We start from the raw sequence: 15,202 nt of genomic DNA, 5'->3' as shown, positions 1-15,202 counted from the left end.
TACATTATTAACTGGAGAAATTAACATTCTGGAAAACCACGCTAATCATTTATGTGACCTTGGAAAATAGTCGTGGTGAGCAAGGAAAGTGTTGTTGAATACAGGCTTCTCTCTCTCTCTCTCTCTCTCTCTACCGGCCGGCTGGTGAGCGAGTGGCGGCGGGATGTCAACAAACCTCAGCCACTTCACGACCCACGACTTTCACTGCACCAAGAAGCGACCTGGGACAACTTAGCTTAATGCTTCACCAGGTTCACCTACACCACCTTCCCTGGTATGACATAAGGTGTTACTTGGTGTTATTCAATGCTGTTATAAAGTGTACAATGCACAGTTTTCTGGTGTGCTTGCTTGGGTTGATCGGTGAGTTTCATGGTGCCCCTCTTATCGCCTTTAACCTCTTCCGTACCATGACGCGTTTCCATATTCACTCTGATGACTATTTGGTGACTTTATACAGCTTCAGAAATTTATGTGGGGATTAAAATAGTTAAGAGTGTGGCCATTAATCTTCTGACCTCCATAGATCCTTCCTAATATCTATAAAATGGTCAAATCGTATACAAAACTCCCATTTCCCTATTCACTCTGGTGACTATTTGGTGACTTTATGCAGCTTCAGAAATTCATGTGGGGGATTGAAATAGCAAAGACTGGTCATTAATCTTCTGACCGTCATAGACTCTTCCTAATGTCAATAAAATGGTCTAATCGTACTTAAATCTCAAGGTAGAAATGTGTTCCAGTACTGAATGGCTTAACGTTGACGTGTTTTGGGCATCTGGGCACACCTTTAAATGTTCAGTTTGCAGTGTCACCCAGCTATAGAATCTTTGATGTGACTACTGTTTTCTGGTGACAAATGTACTGAATTGATTGATGGTATATGTCATTTCCGTCACAAATTATTGATTTTTAGTTATGATAGTTTTTCTTAGCCAACTTATGCTTACCTCTTATTCACACCGATCTTGTGTAATGTGTGAGAAATCGGTGTTTTTGGGTGGGGGAACATTACATTGAGTAGTGTATGTTGTAAAAGGGGTTGGAAATCAACAAGATCACATATAAAATCTCAAAATACTTTGATGGGACCAGTGACGGCAAGCATTGCTTTTTATTGTTGAGTAGTGTTGCCAATGATTTGCTACATTTCTGGCTGTATTCATTACAAGTAGCAAAAACCTTAAAGGATGACTAACCAAACCTAACATTATAACACAGCCGGGGGAGCTGTGCCACCCCTAGACTCCTACAAGGGTTGCTGAACAAACCCTAACATTAAAACATTCTAGCCAAGGGGTCTGTACCCCCCCCACCAGACACCTCCAAGACTTACTAACCAAATCTAACATTACCTCGTAGAAGGCCTAGAAATTCTTTTTTTTTTTTTTGGACAATTTATGGTTTTTCCCAACTAACAATTTTTGACATGCATTAAATTGAGATATTGAATATTGGATATGGTTAGTAATCCTGGGGTGTGTCTGTGGGGTGCCTCCGCCCCAGCTAGATGGTTATAATGTTAGATTTGATTAGTGACGAGCATTTAATTGAGGTTATAATGTCATCATTATATATCTGGATGATCCTTGGGGATGATCCAGATATATAATATTGAGGGCAGCCTTTGCAGTGGACCCAAATCCAATGGTAGCAAATTGTTGGCAATGCTGCTCAATAATAATAAAACAGTGCTCGTCACAGCTTGGCTGCCACCACCACTGCCATCATCAGAGTATTTTCATGTATTTTTATGTGGGTTTGCTGATTTCTGACCTCTTTTGCAACACAATTACTTGATGTAATGCTCCCCCCCAAAAAAAATGCAATTTCCCACGGGTCCCCAAGATCAGTGGAAATAAGAGGTAGACAAAAGTAGAAGTTGAAAAAACAATCAAAACTCAAAAGTATTAATTTGCAATGGAAATGACACATACCATTAGTTAATTCACTACATTTCTCACCAGAAAAACATGAGTCACATCAAATAGACCATGGCTGGGTAAAACAGCAAATTGACTTTTTTTTCCCTGGTACACCTGTGCTAAATTACAAAACTTGTAAACTTTAGCGTGATAATGAAACATGCTACCGTAAGGAAGAGAAACACATATTTAATATTTATCTAATTTTTTTCATTATTATTATTATTATTATTATTATTATTATTATTATTATTATTATTATTATTATTATTATTATTATTATTATTATTATTATTATTATTATTATTATTATTATTATTATTATTATTATTATTATTATTATTATTATTATTATTACAGATGCTTTGAACATGTGGAAGACAAGACATCAAAATTGTGAGGTGCTGGTCGTCATCTTCTGCTTGAGTGAACTTCTGACGGTGGGACTCTTGCTCTTCAGTCATGGCTTTCTCCTCACCAGACAAGTTATTCCCTCAAACTCCACCTGTGATGACTTCAGAGATGCAGAGGCAGATCACAAGGGAGAGACAGGCAGTGCACCACACACAAGGGAGGGCTGCTGGATGACCCCACCATTCAAAAAGGCTATAATTGTGATAATTGACGCTTTAAGGTATGACTTTGCACACTACAATGCCTCCCTCAAGGATGAAGACGCTTTGCCTTACCAGAACAAGATGCCGGTGTTTGGGGAGATGGTGAAGCAATATCCGCGTCAGGCCCAGCTCAGCCCCTTCATGGCAGACCCCCCAACCACCACCATGCAGCGCCTCAAGGGACTCACCACAGGAAGCCTACCCACCTTCATTGATGCCAGCCATAACTTTGCCAGGTCCAGCCAAAACCTCACCACTGCTCTCTGTTCATTGACTCAGTGTTATTCAGGTGCAGCCAAGACCTCACTGCCACTCTCTATTCATTGACTCTGTGTTGTCCAGCTTTGTATAATGACATGTTGCTAAAACTGAGTTTTATATGCTTATCCTCTTCAGCACTGGGATGTATTTTTGCCATGAGTTTTTGATGTGATTAGACAATTTTATTGACATTAGGAAGGGAGGTCAGAGGATTAATGGCCAGAGTCTTCACTATTTTAATCCCTCACATAACTTTCTGAAACTCTATAAAATCACCAAATAGTAACCAGAATTAAATGAAAATGCATTATAGTGCTGAAGGGGTCAAGGTACCAGCCAAGGAGATTGAAATGTAATGTAAAAGAAAGCCCACTGATATAGCAGTCATTAAATTTTTGAGTTGAACTAAGGATGATGCAAATGAGTAGAATATTGAATTATAGTGCTTGATATCAGAAGGAGAAGATGATCTGCATATCAGTGGATGTAAATAGCTTCAAAACTCAATTATCCAGCTTTAATACTTTTTGACAATTTTTAAAGAGCTTTTTATGTAATGTTATTCCCTTATGAGCTTTGTCACACTTGAAGGGGGAATGGAGAGTGTGAGTGGTGACTGATATGTGTTTGCCCCATGCCACAGTGAGGAGATAGAGGAGGACAACATTGTGGACCAACTGGTGAGGCATGGCCGGCATGTCACTGTCCTTGGCGACGACACATGGGGTGGACTCTTCCCTGGACGGTGAGAACACTTGCTGCCTTGCGCTGACACTCTTGTTTCCTCTTCTTTGATATCATGGCATTTGTCTTCTTTTTTTTTATGCAAGAGGAGAAGCCAGCCAAGGGCACAAAAGTAAAAAGAAAAGGCCCGCTTGATTGTCAGTTTGCTAAAAGTGTCGTTACTCACCATGTTGTAACTCTTCAGGTTCAACCGTTCTCATCTGTACTCATCCTTCAACGTGATGGACCTGCACACTGTGGACCGTGGGGTGCTGAGTCACCTGGGGGAAGAGATGGGCCGAGATGACTGGGAGGTGATTGTTGCACACTTCCTTGGGGTGGACCACTGTGGACACCGGTACGGCCCCAACCATCCCCAGATGGCCGCCAAGCTCACCCAGATGAACAAAGCTGTCTCGTGAGGACTTGTGTGTTTTGTTTTGAGTGTGTGTGTGTCTGTAAGGTTGTGTGTGTGACAGCAGGGCAGTCTTGGTTTGTGTATTGCCTTTCGTTGTGTGTATCTCAACTTGTGTGTCAGAGGTGTGTGTAGAGAGGCACCTCTTATCTTGTGTCACTCCTTGCTTCTCCTTAAGAGTGAAGATGTAGTATGTCAATGTCTTGAGTTGTGTGTCACTGTGTTGTTGACTTGAACAATGATGTAATGGATAATAATGAATGATTACTGTCTGGCAGGCAAATCATTGCTGGCATGGACAACAACACCCTTCTGTTGGTGCTTGGGGACCACGGCATGACCCAGACAGGGGACCATGGTGGTGACTCCAGGGAAGAGGTGGAGGCTGCCCTCTTTGTGTACAGCCCTGCCCTCCACCTGCCATTCCCACCAGTCCACACCCTGCCCGTGGCACAGGTTGATTTGGTGCCCACACTGGCCCTGTGCCTTGGCGTGCCTGTGCCTTTCTCCAGCCTGGGTAAGGTGATGGAGAGTGCGCTGGTGACAGCAGGAATGAGTGCTGAGGAGGCAGAGAAGCAGAGGCACCGTGGGCTACACCTCAATGTGCAGCAGGTGAAGAGGTACCTCACAGCCTACAGGGAGCTGGGGAACACCTACCCTCAGGACCTGTGGCACAGCCTGGAACTCCTGGAGGGGAAGGCGCAGGAGAAGTCATCGGTTGGTGGTGAGAGGACGGCCTTCTCAGAGTACTTGAGTCTGGCCAAGGTGATGTGTGAGGAGATCTGGGCACGCTTTGATGTCCAGCAGATGCTGAGTGGCCTGTGCTTGATGCTCAGTGCGCTGGTCATGGCTGCACTGTTCATCCACTCCACTACACTAACAAACATCAAAACTCACATGGTCAAAAGAATGCTGATACTCACTGTTGTTGTTAACTTGTTGCTTGCATTGTCTCAGTGGTTTGGTTTTGTTATTTTAACCTATGCTGCAAGTGTTTTGTTATTATCATGGGTGTATGCACACAGGCAGGATCTGACAGTGTTACAGTTAAAATTTAAGACAGTAGATTGCATTTCCTTGTTACTTGTTGGTTTCTTATTGTTAGGAAGTTTCTCAAACAGTTTTGTAGTGGTGGAGAATTATGTTGTTGGTTTTGTTTTGGTGTCATGCATGACTTTGTACTTGTTGTTGTTGATGTTTGAGATTGTGGGTAAGAAGAGCTGCAGTGGGAAGGGGGTGAAGGTGTTTGGCAGTGTGTTCAGTGTGGCGTGTGGTGGCGGGTGGGCAGCGGCAGTGGTGTGTGTACGGTGCAGTGGTTGGTTCTGGCGATGCCGCGAGGAGCAGCATTGGTGCATCCCAGGCCAGGCACAGGTGCCACTCTCTGGCCTGCCTCAGCATTTGCACAACTGGCGTTACTTCACTAGCGTGCTGCTGCTGGCGGTGGCTGTGTGGCTGCCCCGACGCTGGTTGCTGCTGTGCGGCAACCTCAATGGTGGCAGGGCAAGCGTGCTGCTGGCCAGGATAGTGCCCGTGGTGTGCGGCGTGCTGGTGGCCGTGTGGTGGGCCATCCAGGCTGTCATATCTGCCCACAACTTGGACATCTGGGGCCACGTCATTCCCCCACGGGTGATATATGCTGCCACTGTGGTCCACATGGCCATGCTGGCCTGTATGCCTCTCCTCATATACAGTGCCTTCCACCACCGGCAGGAAGAGCCGGCCGCCGGTGTCTGACAACCCCAACACCTTGATACCTCACCTGTGCCACACTCTTATGGAACAGTACAGGAGGCAGGACAGCAAGGGTCCTGCCATCCCTGTGGTGTATGGCTTGGCCACTGCCTTGTCAGCCCCCACAGTGGCAGTGCTAATGGTGGTGGTGGTGGTGGTGGTGCTGGTGGCTGGGGATGGGCTGAGTGGGGCAATTCTGCTGCTGCTGCTGCTGGCTGCTGCTTCACTCCTGCTGCAAGCACTGTGGAAGTTGAAAACGTGCCATAACTTCAGTAAGTATTTGTTCTGCTCCACATTTGCCTTCAGCTCATTTATTCATGAAGAAGCTTGTTTCTGTCGGTTGATTTCTTCATTTTTATATCAACATAGATGTCTTTACTTTCAGATTGCTTGTTGTAATAGAAGTAAGTCCATTTTTTATGTCTATCCAGTCTGTTGTTGTAAATCAGATATAGTTTCCTTAGATTTCTCTAGATGCTGTAAAGCTGTCAGTTCACCAGTGACCCAAGGCTGCCTCCCTTCCACAGAGGAGTTGGTGCGGCCTGGGTGGGCGGCGGCGTGCCTGTGGTTCACTCTCAGCCTTCATGGCTTCTACTCAACGGGCCACCAGCCAACCTTCCCAGCCCTCCACTGGTCCGCTGCCTTTGTGGGGTTGGAGGGGGCACACAGTGTGGGGAACTGGGCCCCGGCTCTCCTGGTGGGCCTCAACACCTACTCCTCCCACCTCCTGCTTGGCCTGGCTCTGCCACTGGTGGTGATGGCTCCTCTTGCTATCAGTGTTGTCTTTCCCAGTCTTCGAGGCAGCCGGTGAGCAAACCTTCACTGTCACATCCTGCTTTCACCATCTCTGCTGAACTCCCATTGTGTGTTCACTTGGTAACTCATGTTCCATCAACAGTCTGGAAGGCGACGAGATAGGCCGGGGAGAATTCCTGTTGGTGGAGGAGCCTGATGTGCTGAGGGAGTCCCTAATGTCCACTGGCCTTTGCTACATCTTTCTTCATGCAGCCAAGGTTAGCTCACTCACTCAGCTGTGATCCAGTACATGAAGACTGACTGGTATGTTTATAGATGTACCTCACTGGCACTCCTACAAAGGAAGGCACCACTCACTCACACTCCTCAGTTGGCCCTTGGGGAGCAGACAATGAACATTAATACTTGAATACTTCAGCTTATGACTAAGCCTTGTATTCTCAAACACTTCTGTGCTTCACCTCCACTATTTCACTATTTACACAAGATTTTTTTTATGGTTGCAGAGGCAGATTATCAAGATTTCTATATTATTACTGGAGAAATACTCTTGAAAACCCCATTAATCATCTCTGTAGCCTTGGAAAATAGTCATGGTGAAAGAGCAGTGTTTCTGAATACAGGCTTAAGAACAGGTGAATCAGAAGGAACCCATTAATGAGTGCCTCCTCCCCCAGGTGTTCTGCACATCAGTGGCGGCGTTTGTTCTGCGCAGACACCTCATGCTGTGGAAGATATTTGCGCCTCATTTTATCTTTGAGGCGGTGGGCTTCATTGTGACCCTGCTTAGTGTGCTGGCAGGCCTGGGCTTCACTCTCAGGGTGCAGGCGGTGCTGGCTTTCTGGAGTGAGCGACTGGTAAAGGCTACCTAGTGGGAAGCAACAGGACATGCAAGGTGAAGGAGGGTCTTGGTGTGGCCTGGTGTGTAGTGGTGCAAGATTTCATGTCTGGCAAGGATAGATCAGAAAAATACTGGTGATTTGTGAAGGAATGGTAGAGTAATTGAAGCCACACTGTATTAGAAAGACAAAAAATTAACCTTCTAAACTCAAAACATCAAAATTTGTAGATTATAAGAGCTGTTATGTCCCCAATATTTCATGTCTGGTAAGGATAGCAAGAAAACACATGATTGGTGAAGAAATGGTAGAATAATTGAGGTCACATTGTAGTAGTAGGACAAAAATGAGAATTCTCAACTCAAAACGCATCAAAATTTAGGGATAAGAGTAGTTATGTCCTCAAGATTTCATGTCTGGCAGGGATAGATAAGAAAAACACTTGTCGGTAAACCCACAATTATAGACAAAGTCTATAACTGTGGGTTTACTGACAAGTTTATATTCACGATAGTGTGATATTCCATCCCTAAAACACTTGTGATTTGTGAAGGAATCGTTGAGTAATTGAGGTGACATTATACGAGTAGTACTAGGACAAACAAAAATGAGCATTCTCGACTCAAAAAACACATCAAAATTTGTGTATAAGAGCAGATATGTCCCCAAGATTTCATGTCTGGCAGGGATAGATAAGAACACTGGTAGTTTGTGTAGGAATGATAGAGTAACTGAAGCCATGTAGTATTAGTAGTATCAGTAGGACAAAAAATTAGCATCAACTCAAAACACATCAAAATTTGTGTAATATAAAACTAGTAATGTCCCTCATGAAGTGAAAGACCTTACCAAAAATTTGCCTTGATTTTTAAAGCGTGTGATTATTTTTTTATCTACTTTTTATTATGTGTGTATCTGGAAAGAGTGACAGTTTTATACTTTTACAATTTGCCACATAAGTCGGCCTAGCTAGTCACTTATTTCATGGAGTGCTAAATGAGAAGGTGCCACTCAATCAGATGTATTAGTTGGAGGTTGTAAATAACGTCTGTCAATTAGTAGCAGTGGTTGGAGGTTGTAAATAGTGCCATGTGCTGCTAAGGTTATAATTGTGTAAATAGTTGTTAATAAACTTGAAGGGATCGTTTTGTTTAGTACTCTTGGAAACATAATGTGGTGACCATGCAGGATGTTGTTGCTTATTTTTATCTCTTGCTATGCTGTCTTATATTTGCTTACTTTTTGGAGACTAATGATGTAGGAAAGTTCTCTCTCTCTCTCTCTCTCTCTCTCTCTCTCTCTCTCTCTCTCTCTCCTTGTCACTTTTTTGCACTTTTTCCTTACCTCTCTCTCTCTCTCTCTGCAAAATTTTCGTACTTTTCCTTTTCAACCTTTCTTCTCTACTCATGTACCAATCCTTCCTCCTCCTCCTTCTCCTCCTCCTCTTCCAACTCTTCCTCCTCCTCCTCCTCCTCCTCCACAGTGGCCTTGGAGCCGAGCAGCGCGCCACTCTCTCATTATGTTTCCTGATCACAATTATTACGGACTCCAGCTCCTGTTTACTCCAACGCTTTCTGGAGGAACCTGGATCGAATTGTGGGAGGGGGGGCTGTAGCTCTCTCTCTCTCTCTCTCTCTCTCTCTCTCTCTCTCTCTCGGTAGTTATAGATACAATGTTTGTTTTTGCTTTTTCTTCCATTTTCTTAGTTGCTTTATTTCGCGAATGCATGCTCTCTCTCTCTCTCTCTCTCTCTCTCTCTCTCTCTCTCTCTCTCTCTCTCTCTTCAAAACGATAACTGCGTTCGATCACGTTAATCTAATTCTGGTCTTCAGAATGTGTGTGTGTGTGTGTGTGTTGAAAGTACTACAGTGCATCGACTTACACACACACACACACTAAGAGGTTGTGTGTGTGTGTGTGTGTGTTCTCTCGTGTTTTTGTTCGACATATTTAAACTAGCAGGAACAATTTAGCACGAATATATACGCTGAGTTTCTTTGTTTACTATGCATAGCTTAGTACAACGTCATTTAGCAACGGGGCTAACTCGAGAGAGAGAGAGAGAGAGAGAGAGACTAAGAACAGAGATAAGCAAACAATAAGAAGGGAGGGATGAAATAGATTAATGTATGAATAGATAGATAGAGAAAGTGAAGAGATAGCTGGTCAGTCAGTCAGCTGGTCGATCAGTCAGTTAGCCAATCAGTCAGTCAGTCAGTCATTCATTCAGTCGGTCAGTCAATCAGTAAGTCAGTAATTAGATATAGAGATTCAGTCAGTCAGTGTGTGAATTTCGACTGACGCTTTTCCGCTTTTTAGAGAGCCAGCACTCAAGTGGGCCTTTTTTTTATTGCCCTTGGCCTGTCCTCTTCCCTACGTAAAGAAAGAAAAAAAAAATAAGTCACAGTCCTTCGTTCAGTCAGTCAGTGTTTGGGTATAGTGACAGTTCCCCCGTTCAGTCAGTCAGTGTTTGGGTATAGTGACAGTTCTCCCGTTCAGCCACGAGGAGGTAGGAGGGTCGATAAGAGAGTGGTTTAGGAGTGACGGGAAGGTATACAGAGGAAGTTATTGAGAGAGGGATGAATAAGTAAATAATGATGTCTATGGGATGTGTTTAGGTGTGTGTGTGTGTGTGTGTGTGTGTGATAATCAATAGAGTTTGTACCTTTCCTTTTGCTTTCGTTTCTCCCTTTTTCTATTTCATTTATTTATTTATTTATCATTATTTTTTGTCGAGATATGAATTAAGTTTGTTTTTTTGCCTTCCTTTCTTTCGTTTTCTGTCTTATTTGTCTCATTATTTTCGTTTATTCATTCATTCATCTATGCATTCTGTTTATCTTTCATTCTCGTTCTCTCTCTCTCTCTCTCTCTCTCTCTCTTTCTCTCTCATTACCCGTTCTCTTTTTTATCTCCCTTTTTCCTTTCCTTCCTTCCCCGCCCCCTCTCTCTCTCTTCCTCTAAGGCGTAATAAAATGTTGAAATCTCTCTCTCTCTCTCTCTCTCTCTCTCTCTCTCTCTCTCTCTCTCTCTCTCTCTCTCTCTCTCTCTCATTCAGTAACCTTACCTCATCTTCTCCTGCAGGCGATAAAGGCGGTGATGAAAACTGTGCCCGTCTCCTACACAGACCGAGTTAAGCTGGACACGAGGCTCCTTAACGCCCTGTGTCTCCCTCTTGCCCTTCCAGATCGAGGTTGTCCAGAAAGTAATGTTCTTTTCCTTTGTTCTCGTTGGTTCCTCCTTCTGCTACTTCGTCAGGTTGTGAAGTTGTGGTGTTGGTGTTGTTTTTGTTGTCTTGTTTGTTTAGCTTTTATTTTTCTTCTTTATCTTTTTATTTGTATTTCTTCCTCCTCCTCCTCCTCCTCCTTCTGCTACTTTCTACTGCTTTTGTTTTGTTTTGCGATTTTTTGTATTGAGTTTTACCTGGTGAGGGCAATGACTGTGTGTGTGTGTGTGTGTGTGTGTGTGTGTGTGTGTGTGTTAAAGATGATCTGTTTACATTTTAATGCCTGCTATTCACGAACCCAGAGAGAGAGAGAGAGAGAGAAACAACAAATGTGGAGTAGGATTATATTTGTCTCATACACACAATAACTCGTATATAAGAATAGTTGCGGGTGAGTCACGTACTGTTAGCGATACAGGAAAGGTGGAGATGTTTTCAGAGATCAGAAAATACGAGTGATGGGTAACGAGTCAAATTTCCTAAACATTCCCTCATCTTGTCTCGATTGATAGACTGTAGTGAGAGATATTGTTGTCTAATTTTTGTTTTCCTTCATTATTTCCATTTTTATTTCTATTTTGCTTTTGCTTTCATTACCAGAAGTCTCAAGGGTGTTTTTTTTATGATTCTAGTAATAGTTGAAAAAGAATTGCGTATTAATATGAAAAAAGAACACTCTTGAGAACTCCATTAGTAGTTTCTGTAGTCTTTGTAAGCAATAGTGACGAGAGATTCTGAAACCATATTTTTGAAACCTCATCTCTGCATCTTCACTACTTTCCAAAGGCTCTAGTTGAAGTGACACGGGTTTTTAGTGACAGATTAACAAGATTTCTTCAATATTAACCGGAGAAACACTCTTAAGAACCCGATTTATCATATCTGTGAAGTGACACGTGTTTTTAATGGTGTTTTAAGGTCTTAGTGACAGATGAACAAGATTCCTTCGATGTTAACGGGAGAAACACTCTTGAGAACCCGATTTATCATATCTGTGGCCTTTGAAAATAGTCGTGGTGAAGTGGCACGGGTTTTTAGGGGTGTTTTTACGGTTATAGTGACAGATTAACAGATTCCTTCAATATTAACCCGGCTAATCATGACTGTGGCCTTTGAAAATAGTCGTGGTGAAGTGGTACGGGTTTTTAGGGGTGTTTTTACGGTTATAGTGACAGATTAACAAGATTTCCACATTAATAACGAGAAAAACAAGCTTGAGAACCCGAATAATGATCTGTGGCCTCTGAAATTAGTCGCTGTGATAAAAGAGCGATGCGTTTCTGAATACTGGCAATAGAGAGGCCGAAAGGTTTATAAATGTGATCTAAAATGTTTTGCTGGGGAGTCTGCAGAGGTGGTGAGTGTGGGACGTCTGGCACTTCACTACTGGGATGCCTTTGTACCATGAGTCTTGGGTACAATTGGACGATTTTATGTACATGGAGGTCAGAAGATTAATGGCCGGAATCTTCATTATCTTAATCCCCCACATGAGGTTCTGAAGCTGTATAGAATCACCAAATAGTAACCAGAATGCATATGGAAAACGCGCCATGGTGTACTGAAGGGGATTAATAATATTTAATGAACAGAAAACGAAAGAAATAATAAATAAACAGAATAGATAAAAAAAAAAAATCACGAACGCTATTCATTTAAACAAAAAAAAAAAAAAGAGAGAGAGAAAAAAAAAACACGATAATTTCTGAACCTTGAACCTTGTAGCCATTTCTTTCATAACTCCCCTTCTCGTCCTTCCCTTCCCGGTCAGAGGTGCGGGAAGGGGGGGAGTGGGGAGTATTGACGGGGCCCGAGGGTGAACGAGTGTGTCTGAGGGCGAAGGGGGGGTATCGTATCACTCTCCTGGGACCAACACGGCGATGGGACGATGATAAAAGTGTACCAGTGGGAACAGGCTGGAAGAGTAAGGCTTGTTATCTGTTATCCTTCCTTTTATAAATCCTCCTTCACTTCTTCCTTACCCTCCTTCATTCCTCCTCGTCCTTTATCATTTCATATCCATTCTCCGTTCCTTTATTGTCTTTTTCACTTCTTCCTTATCCTCTTTCTTTCCTCCTCGTCCTTCACCGCTTTCCTATCCATTCTTCGTCTCTTTATTGCCTCCTTCACTTCTTCCTTATCCTCCTTCTTTCCTCCTCGTCCTTCACCTGTTTCCTATATCCATCCTCCTACACTCCTATTCTTCCTTGCGCCTCTGTTTCCTTCCTTCATCCCTCTCCATCCAATTCTTCCTACCTCCTTCATTCCTATTATTCCTTGCGCCTCTTGTTTCCTTCCTTCATCTCTCTCCTTCATCTATTCTTCCTATACCCCTTAATTCTCAACGTCTTCTACATGTTCTCCTTCACTTTAGTCTCCTACACTTCCCGCTAGCTCTCCTTCACTCTCTCGTTAGCCTCTTCCGCCTCCTTCACCCCTTCGTCAGAGCAATTATGAGATACGTATCTGCGGTAGTAAATTATACAAGACACCGGCGTGATAGTGTTAGGAGGTCTTGAGATTCCGTGTCTTGGGCTCAGAGGGTAGGGGGTGGGGAAATGAAGCCCTGCCAAGCCCTTCAGGAGGCGTGCTGGGGCATTGACCTTCACGCAGAGGCTCAGTGGTAAGGTAGGAGCCTGTTAGGGAGTGAGATGCGTTTGGTTTTTGGCGGAGTTAAGGAGAGTTAGTGTTCGGAGGTGATGGCGAAGGAGGCGTTGAAGGATGAACTTGAGTGATTTTCCAGTGTTGACAAAAAAAAAAAAAAAAAAACTAGAGAAACACAGTTAGGAAAATAAAGACGTTAAAATTGAAAGCGATGAAGGAGAAACTAAAAAGAATCGTGGGTTTTGTGGCTACGACTTGGGAGAAATCTTCTAGAATCACATTTTGAAGCAGGCGGGAGACGGAGACGAAGACGAAACTAGAGAACTACACCGAAGAAGGCAATGAAGGAGGAGAAACTGGAAAGAATCACAGTTTTAGGACGGCAAAATTGGAAAAAAAAGTCACAAAACCACAGACGAAGGTGGCGACGGAGGCTAGGAGTCGAGAGGTTCCAGTCTTGTGGTTAACGCGGAGGAGGACGCGGTAGCCAGCTCAGAGGTCCTACCTGATCGAGCACTTTCTGGCGCATTAGGAGGGGAGCCGTGGATCTGAGGAAGCTTAACAGAGGCGATAGAAGCAGCATCAGATCCCCCATCAGAATGCCCTGTTCCTATTCCTCTGGGGGACTCCACACCGCCGTCTTCCACCTCTCCGTTATGTTCCTCCGCGCGGTGGTTCTCGAAGAGGTTGTTGAGATGTGAATCGTTTTTCCTTGGCCTGTGTTGTCTCCGTCTAGCGTCCTGTTTGTGGTGAGGGTCGAAGATCAGCGCATGTGGTTTCTGGTGTTCCCAATCAAGGCGGTCCCTGTGTGTGTTGGTGGCCAGGTTAGAGAGGGTGGCGGAAAGGAAAGGGAGGAGAGGAAGGAAGGAAGTAAGGTTAGGTAAGGGAAGGAAAGGGAAGATCAGCTTAGGTTTTGTTGTTAGGTGAGAGGGATAGGTACTAGCACACACACACACACACACACACACACACACACACACACACACACACACACACACACACACGAAAAAAAAGCTATACTACTTTATACTACTACTACTACAACTACCACCACTCTTACCTGTAGCGGCGTGGCTCAGGTAAAGGCGAGGCTTGTGGCAGAGAGTTCTTCCTTCGTCTGTGCAGTACCCGCTGGAAGGGCACGAAATTACCCTTGTTCGAATGACCTGCTCCTCTCCCTTCTGCAGCGTCTCCTACTGCGTCTCCGTTCCTCCTGTAGTTGGCTCGCTTCTCCGGGAGGCTGTCACTCCTCTCCTTACGCCGGTGGAGAGATAGACGGCCTAAGCTGCTGGTCACGTCCTCTGGTGGCTTGCGAGTGCTTGAGAGAGAGAAGATCATATTGAAACTCTCTTTTCTCACACCCCCGCCACACCTCCGCTCCTTTCCAGAGACCAAGAATAGCGAACCATCCAGTTTTCCTCAATTTCCGAATCCCTTTTGCAATTCTTTCAGTCTAACATGACGTCTGCATGAAAATATGATAACCAAAACTAACTTAATTCTAACTTTGATCTCTTCAATACCAGGACTTATTTTTTACCTTAATTTTTGGGTATGATTAGACCATTTTATTGGCATTATGAAGAGTCTATGGAGATCAGAAGAATAATGGCCAGTCTTCAGTATTCTAATCCCGACATTAGTTTCTGAAGCTGTATAAAATCACCAAATAGTAAGCAGAATGAATATGGAAACGCGTCCTGGTATATACTGAAGGAGTTAACGTGATTTTCTACACTAGTAATCTGGGAAAGTAAGCTTGTGAAGTGGTTATTTATCACTGTGGCCTTAGAAAATAGTCGTGAGTGAGTGAGAGGGCAGAGCGATTTTAGAATACGTGACAAGAATGCTTATCTCTGCAACTTTTCTTTTAATATAACCATAAAGAATAACTGTGTGTGTGTGTGTGTGTGTGTGTGTGTGTGTGTGTGTGTGTGTGTGTGTGTTGTCAGCACACCACAATCACCAGTTTCATGCAATTTCTACCCTGACGGTTATGATACATAGGGGTCGTTATGTATGATAGGGGCACGGCTTATCCATCAACTCTCTCTCTCTCTCTCTCTCTCTCTCTCTCTCTCTCTCTCTCTCTCTCTCTCTCT

General features: G+C 43.8%; 2 protein-coding genes across 2 annotated transcripts in view; one reads left to right on the top strand and one right to left on the bottom strand.

Moving 5' to 3' along the window:
• The first annotated feature begins 77 nt into the window (after window positions 1-77).
• Window positions 78-8,413, top strand: LOC123510371 (GPI ethanolamine phosphate transferase 3-like). Its single transcript, XM_045265481.1, is given in 9 exon segments — window positions 78-274; window positions 2,289-2,781; window positions 3,450-3,551; window positions 3,735-3,947; window positions 4,223-5,632; window positions 5,634-5,947; window positions 6,203-6,482; window positions 6,574-6,688; window positions 7,109-8,413. Coding segments are annotated over 8 exon segments (3,111 nt in total). The 5' UTR covers window positions 78-274; window positions 2,289-2,299; the 3' UTR covers window positions 7,304-8,413.
• Window positions 8,414-12,176: 3,763 nt separating this feature from the next.
• Window positions 12,177-15,202, bottom strand: part of LOC123510321 — a 9,019-nt gene continuing 5,993 nt past the window's right edge. Inside the window, exons 3-4 of the mRNA XM_045265350.1 lie at window positions 14,161-14,418; window positions 12,177-13,904 (exon numbers count right to left, since the gene is read on the bottom strand). Of these exons, the coding sequence (XP_045121285.1) occupies window positions 13,535-13,904; window positions 14,161-14,418 (628 nt within the window). The 3' untranslated portion in view covers window positions 12,177-13,534. The remainder of the gene's footprint in view (window positions 13,905-14,160; window positions 14,419-15,202) is intronic.

Source organism: Portunus trituberculatus, chromosome 28 (assembly GCF_017591435.1).
Source record: "Portunus trituberculatus isolate SZX2019 chromosome 28, ASM1759143v1, whole genome shotgun sequence".
Taxonomy (NCBI): domain Eukaryota; kingdom Metazoa; phylum Arthropoda; class Malacostraca; order Decapoda; family Portunidae; genus Portunus; species Portunus trituberculatus.
The sequence above is the reverse complement of the archived record's forward strand: the minus strand, read 5'-3'. Positions and strand labels throughout refer to the sequence as shown.